The sequence below is a fragment of the Nematolebias whitei genome, chromosome 23 (assembly GCF_014905685.2).
Source record: "Nematolebias whitei isolate Nwh7 chromosome 23, NemWhi1, whole genome shotgun sequence".
NCBI classification, from domain to species: Eukaryota; Metazoa; Chordata; class Actinopteri; order Cyprinodontiformes; family Rivulidae; genus Nematolebias; species Nematolebias whitei.
The window spans coordinates 1,211,279-1,218,576 of NC_056520.1; the positions used below are offsets into that span (position 1 = coordinate 1,211,279).

At 48.3% G+C, this 7,298-nt stretch overlaps 1 protein-coding gene across 1 annotated transcript in view; it reads right to left on the minus strand.

Moving 5' to 3' along the window:
• The window catches only part of LOC119428996 (arf-GAP with GTPase, ANK repeat and PH domain-containing protein 1), a 34,052-nt gene that overhangs the window by 14,834 nt on the left and 11,920 nt on the right, over positions 1–7,298 (minus strand). The window contains exons 5-7 of the mRNA XM_037696716.1: positions 5,850–6,004; positions 5,510–5,600; positions 5,205–5,427 (exon numbers count right to left, since the gene is read on the minus strand). Coding sequence (XP_037552644.1) covers positions 5,205–5,427; positions 5,510–5,600; positions 5,850–6,004 — 469 coding nt within the window. The remainder of the gene's footprint in view (positions 1–5,204; positions 5,428–5,509; positions 5,601–5,849; positions 6,005–7,298) is intronic.

The following is a 7,298-nucleotide window of genomic DNA, read 5'->3' on the forward strand; positions in this document are numbered from 1 at the left end:
TTTAAATATTAGAGGTATTTTAAATATTAGAGGTATTTTAAATATTACAGGTATTTTAAATATTAGAGGTATTTTAAATATTACAGGTATTTTAAATATTAGAGGTATTTTAAATATTAGAGGCAATTTAAGTATCAGAGATAATTAAAGTACTAAAGGCAATTAGAGCTAATTTAAGTATTTGTGATAATTTAAATAGAAGCAATTTAAATATTAGAGGTAATTTAAGTTTTTTTTTCCTTCTTCTTTCGGCTGTTCCCTTCGTTAAGCATCGCCACAGCGAAGTAACTCGCATATAGACTTGGCAATAGTTTTTACGCCGGATGTCCTTCTTGACGCAACCACAGACACCGAGCCACCACAGCCTTCTGTGTGAAACACAGAGCTGCCATCTAGGGCGCCCAGGGGAGCAGATGGTGGGGGTTAAGGGCCTTGCTCAAGGGCACAGAGTGGAGGCAAATGAGGGTGGAGGCAGGTGTGAGTGCTTCACCTATCCCACCCACATTTTGATGTTGTTGGTACCTGGAGTTGAACCGGCGATCTTTCGATCACAGGCCCACTTTCTCTAACCTCTGCACCACCACTCCCTTTTTATTTATTAGAGGTAATTTAAGTATTAGAGGTAATTTAAATATAGCAGGTAATTTAAATCTTAAAGGTAATTTAAATATTTTTTCTTTCTCTTTCACCACTTGCTCTTGTCAAGGGCGGACACATTTCCCCTCCTGTCCCTCTCCGCTTTGCTTTTGCTCTGTCCTGTCTGTGAAACTGCTTCAGAGCCTCTCTACACATCTTCCGAACCGTAATTTTTGCTATGGATCTGGTCAGCTGGTCTCTCAACGCAACTGAAAAAATTTTCTCGACAAGAAGACAGGCTTCAGGTGAGCCGACTTGCCCTGATGACACGCACGCAGCTGGATACGTCATTGATTCCTGGGGCGAGTGGAAGGTGTTATGTCTCTCTGCTGTCCATCGAGGATGTTGAAGATGCATGTACAATCGGATTTATAATAGGTTTCCTGCTTTTTGGACTCGGCTGGTTCCTGGTTTACCAACAAACAAGGAAGTTGTCGGCAGCAAATTTGGCCCTGGTCAGGCTGCCTGTCTTATGTGATGGTTTGCTCCGTGCCTCGAGCACCCAGACTCAATTGCTTTGTGAACTGAACAGCAAACTGGATGTGATTTGTGAGAATCGCTGGCCAATTGTGGCCCCTAGGATTCTCTGGCAGGATAGATCAGATCTCGGGGAATACTCTCAAGCATGGACCAGCGGTGTTCCCACTTAATTTGGATGTTTGGGATTCGTGAGGACCAGCAACAACTCAAGGCAGACATAAATCAGTAAAGTTCTGCCTGTTCCCAAAACAAATGTTTATCTGAATTTGTCTCCCCGGCTGGCCTTGACAGGCCATCTTATCTCAATTCGCCTGGAGACCCTGTAAATTTGATGCTCTGCCCACTCCCCTTCCTTCCACGAGGAAGTCTGCTGACCTATCGGAGGGACTGGCTGAATAAACATTGTGTAATCATTTCAGGACTCTTGGATTCTCTCTGGAGATGTCCTAGGTTGACCTCGGCATCCTCGAGTCTTTACGGATCTCACCAGAGGGAACTGACTGATTGTACCATTCTTATCAGAACTCCTACAGTGCCTCTGGAGCGTCCTTGGACACGCTCACCGCCCTTGTCGTCTCCCCTCCCCTGCAGAATGTCTGTCACTATGTGCGGGGTGTTTTTATCAATCAGGCTCTCTCTCCTCAGCCAAGGAGAAAGAGTTTGATAGGAGATTTTTGCCTCCAACTCCTACACATGTCAGTTTCACGACTCTTTGTCTAAACAGGTCTCACTTGTAAATGAGTCCGCGAGGCTCAATGTGATGTATCTGTATAAATAAAGGTTGAAAGAAATATTGAACGTAATTTAAACATTAGAGATAATTTAAGTATTAGACAATTTAAATATAAATAATTTAAGTATTATAGATAATTTAAATATTAGGATATTTAAATAATAGACACAATTTAAATGTCAGAGGTAATTTAAGTATTTGAGGTAAGTTAAATAAAAGTAATATAAATATTAGAGAGAATTAACTTGTAATGTTTAGATTATGCATTAGAGATCATTTAAATATTAGCGATAGCTGAAGTAATGTAAATAATTTGAGATTATTTTATGATGGTTTTTGAAGACAGAGACCAGTCTTAGAGTCTGGACCTGGAACCAGAACTCTGCCAGCAGAGACCTCCTCCTGGTTAAACCCGTTGACCAGAACCACTGATGTCTGATGTGGGACCATGAAAAACGATGGAGGAATCGGGTTGGGGAGGGGGGATCAGCGATTTATGGTGGAAAACGTTGGAGCGAGAGCCACTTAAGGGATGGACTGATAAACACCATCGACAGCAGCGCGGGTGGGGTGGGGGGGGACACATGCAGCTGCAGCGGAGCGTCGCAGGTTAATTGAGATAATATTGACCTCCTCCTCTAATCTTTCCAGGTGGGGGAGGGGGGCATGTTTCAGATTCATAAATAAACAGCAACATGAGTGAATAGAAAAGCATCGGTGTTCAGGTGTGTGTGTGTGTGGGGGGGGGGATAATGGCTCATTGACAATCGTACGTGTGTGTGTCAGAGGAGTGTGTGTGTGTCAGAGGAGTGTGTGTGTGTCAGAGGAGTGTGTGTGTGTCAGAGGAGTGTGTGTGTGTCAGAGGAGTGTGTGTGTGTGTGTGTGTGTGTGTATGGAGCAGAAAACAAGCTGCAAAATAAATACTTCTATACTTCAAAGATGAAAACTTCATTTTGTAGCAGAAAAGACAGAAAGATGAGGAGTGTGTGTGTGTCAGAGGAGTGTGTGGTGCTGTGGGTTAAATGTGTGTGCTCCGAGGGGGAGGAGTAATTATAAGGTGCTTCTGTTGACTAACGAGGGTACGGGGGGGCACGAGGAGTCGATCTTTATGTGGACGCAGTCAGCTCTAATTTGTTATGATGGCCTCCCAGAGACACATAATTACACACACACACACCACGCTCACCGTGTGTTACCGTCTCCTGGTGAGTGTGACACAACACTCCCTGACTCGGAGACGTCCCTCCATCCTCTGGGTCTGGACTCGGGTCTCGGGGGCAGCATCTTGAGCAGGGAGGTCCAGATCTCTTCTAGCTCCTCTGGGAGGACTCCAAGGTGTCCCAGAGCAGCTGAGAGACAGAGTCTCTCCAGAGGGTCCTGGGTTTTCCCTGGGGTCTCCTCCCAGTTGGACCTGTCCAGAACACCTCCCTAAGGAGGCGTCCAGGGTCCATCCTGACCAGATGTCTGAACCTCCTCGGCTGTCTCCTTCCACTCCGAGCCTCTCCTGGAGAACTGAACCTCTCACCCCGTCTCTAAGGAGTCCAGCACAGACTCATGTTCGTGCTGCTGCTGTTCAGCGTCTTGTTTTTGTTCTAGTACTTACAGAGTATTTATTACTTCATATCGTAGTACTGCTTTTACTGACAGTTTATACCTTTGGTGGATGTAACTGTGTACACAATCTGCTTCCCTCTCCTGCTTCTTTGCTCTCTGTTCTGTGAATCGGAGCTTCTATTTACACGTCTTCAGAATCGTACATTACTGTCATGGATCTGGTCAGCTGGACTTTCAACGCGATTGATACAATTTTTCCAACTAAGCAACAGGGTCCTGGAGAGCCCTCATGCCCCGCCGAGACGCACGCGGCAGGATGCATCATTGGATTTATGATAGCACCGGTGGATACCTATGTTATCAACTATTAAGGAAGACGGCGGCAGCAGTTTCGGCCATGACAAAGCTGCCGACCTTATCCGAAGGTTTGGTTCGTGCTTCGAGCAGACTCAGCTGATTTACGAGCTCAACTGTGAGATGGAAGCGATTTATGAGAATCGTAGGCCACTTGCTGCTTCTGGGACTCTCCAGCATGTTGGGGTTGACCTTGGAAGAAGCTAATAAGCACGTACTGGAGGAATGACCACAGATCTGGCCAGTTTGGATCATCGAGAGTACCGGCAGAACTCGAGGCTGACGAGAAAAACCAGTCTGCCTGCACGAAGAACAACTGTGGCTCTTCTGAATGGGACTCCCCCATTCAGCCTTGAATAGACCGACTTATCAAATTGCTCCTGGGGATGTGTAAACTAAGAAGGCTCTGCTCCGTCTACCCCCACACCCCCTGAGAACTTCTGCAAACACTCATCAGAGCTGTACCGGCCGACATCAACATCTTTTCAGGACTATGGTGCTATCTGGAAGTGCTTCATGGACAAATCTCCGTCTTGTCGTCAAATGCATGTAATGTGTTTATACATGTGCTGCTGGTAGAGTTTTATGTCTTAAATCATGTCCTGACAAGGACAAGGTGTGAAGAGATCTTTTTTGTAATACTACCATCTTATCCTCGTGGTCTTTCCCTTGTTCTCTCTAAAGACTAAGGGACCGCTCTCCTAGGAGCTGCAGCCACGTGCACTCCGCCCATCTTTCGGACGACTGTACAGAATATAATCTCGCTGCACTGCTGTGCAATGATAATGAAGCTTATTCTGATTCTGACATGTGGTGCGAATGACGATAAAGAACCTTGACCTTGACTTGACTCATCTAGACCTCCTGGATCCAGGATCTGGTTCTGTCAGTCTCTACCCAGAGTTCGTGACCACAGGTGAAGGTAGGAACGTAGACCGAGCGGTAAACAGAGAGCTTTGCCTTACAGCTCAGCTCCCTCTTCACAACAACGGACCGGTACAGAGTCCACAATACTGCAGAAGCTGCTCCAGTCCATCTGGTGATATCACGCTCTGTTCTTCCCTCACTGAAAACAAAACCCTGAAATACTTGAGACTCCTCCACTGGAGGCAGAACCTCAGTCCACCCTTTTCCCAGACCTCGTCTATAACATAAAGCAAGAAAATAAGAACATTAAACCTGGTCTTTCCTTCAGTGACGTGGTCTTTCCTAACCCTCACCCTAACGAGACTCCAGGTTGACCGTCAGAACACGGGCCCGATTGTTAACCCTCTGGCTGCCTGGAGGTTCTACCAGAAGGTGACTCCTGTTTGGTACGTTTCTTGGTGAGAGTTTATTTTTGATCAGACTCTGTTGAAACTGGGCAGAACATTAAAGTCCAAGGTTCTAAACCCGGACCTGGGAGGTTGGAGACCTTTAGATGGAGCTCGGCTGACTATCGTCCTACCTGCTGGCGTCCGGTCCAGGTTTGGGCCGGCCCTGGGTGTTGGCCTCCCACACGCTGTTGGCGAGCTCGTTGCCGATGGTGGACATCACCTTGATGAGCTCCAGCGGCCACTCGTCCAGGTCCAGAGAGCGGACCCTGGACAGATGTGTGCCCAGGTTCCGGTGGATACCCGAGCACTCGATGCAGATCAGCGCCCCCAAGTTGAGACTGGCCCAGTCCGGGTCTGGATGAGCAAGAAGAAGAGCAGACTTAGCCACATGTACATGAACTAAACCAACTTGGATCTCCGGAACATCGCTGCTCACTCTGTGCGTCACAGTCGGCGCAGCGGCCGTTTCCTCGAAGACTTCGGATGGACTGCAGCGCCAACGCCTCCGACTGACTCGTCAACCGAGACTGAAAGACAACAGGTCAAAGTCCAAGTCTTTAACGAGTCATTCATTCAGCATCTGGTCTCCCTGCGAGAGAACCACCTGCACCAGCTACTGCCAGACCCTGACTCTGGTTTCAACTGGACCTCTGTAGAAGTTAACGAGGAACTTGGTGACATCCAGAGAACTTAACTGACGCTCCAGGTGTGCAGCTAAACGACCCCGAGGGAAGACTTGGTGTGCGAAGCGGACCTTGGCGGGCCGTGGTACTGACCTTGTTCTTGCTGATCTCGCAGGACTGCAGGCTGGCCAGGATCTGGCTCTCGATGACCTGGACCCAGGCGTCCCGCTCCTCGTACGAAGTGGCCTCGAAGTTCCAGGTCTGACCCGTCAGAGACACGATGATGAACTCAAAGTTCTCCTCTGGTTCTGTTGGGACACAACACAAAGTTCAGACAACCCATTCTCAAGTTCTGACCCGTTTTAAAAGCCCAGTTCTGTTCTGACCCCTGCTGACCCATCAGAACCGTCCCACAGCCAGACCCGTGTCCGAGGGTCTTTACAGGTTCTGCTGCAGGAGGACCCACGGGCCCATTAGAACGGTTTTCAGGTTACCAGGACAACCAGGACCCGATTAGACTGAAAGGGGCGGAGCTTGGCCCACACGAACAAAGAAGTCCTTCAGATATGGCCACACTCATCAGAACCTGAGTCCTGATCGGGTCGGTGGTTCTGCTGGTCGACTGAGTCCACGTGGGACTCTGGTGAGCTCCTGAATGGTTCTGGCTGTCCCGGGTCGAGCCTCTTTGGGTTTCCAAGGTTCTGGCATGGTTCAGGTTAAAAGCAGGTGGTGTCTGGGTGTGTGTGTGGTGGTGGTGGTGGTGGTGGTGGTGGTGGTGGGGGGGGGGGTTGCAGCAGGATGACCTCCAGCATGGTCGATTCTTTCCATCAGCTCAGAAGAACCGCTCAGAACCTGGACCCTCCTGGTTCTGACTGAGTGCTCCGTCTGAGCCCTGCAGGGTCAGCTGCTACATTCCCCTCATAATTAAACTCCCATGATGCTTTGTTTTCAGGTGTGTGTGTGTGTGTGTGTGTGTGTGTGTGTGGGGGGGTGACAATTATGGAAAGCAACAATCCAGAAAGGTTGACTCTGAGCTGCAAATTAAACTGTTCCTGAGTTCAGCGCCGGCGCCACGCAGCAGGTGATGAATTAAAACAGGTGTGGGGGGGTGGGGGGTGGGGGGGGGGCAGCACCGCGCTCCTCAACAGACAGGATGGAGTGAAACGGTGTGACATTTAAAGCTGCACTCATCATGGTTTTAACATTAAAGGTCAACACAAAACGTTTCTGCAGCTTTCATACCTCTGCAGACTTCCACTTCCTGTTCCTGCTTCACTTCCTCTTTCTGCTTCACTTTTTGGTCCTGGTCTACTTCCTGTTCCACTTCCTATTTGTGCTCCACGCCTCTGTTTCTGCAGCTTTTAGCTCGGCAGACTTCCACTTCCTGTTCCTGCTTCATTTCCTCTTTCTGCATCATTCACACTCCCACTTCCTGCTCCACTTCCTTGTTCTGCAGCTTTCAGCACAGACATAGAGCCTCTGTGTGATGTCACTGGACATGCTCACCAGGAAATGGACTGAACTTCATAAAGCACTGTTCTACAAAGTTTTTCAAGTTTTCACACACCAATATATTTGGAAAACAAACAGGCACACACATAT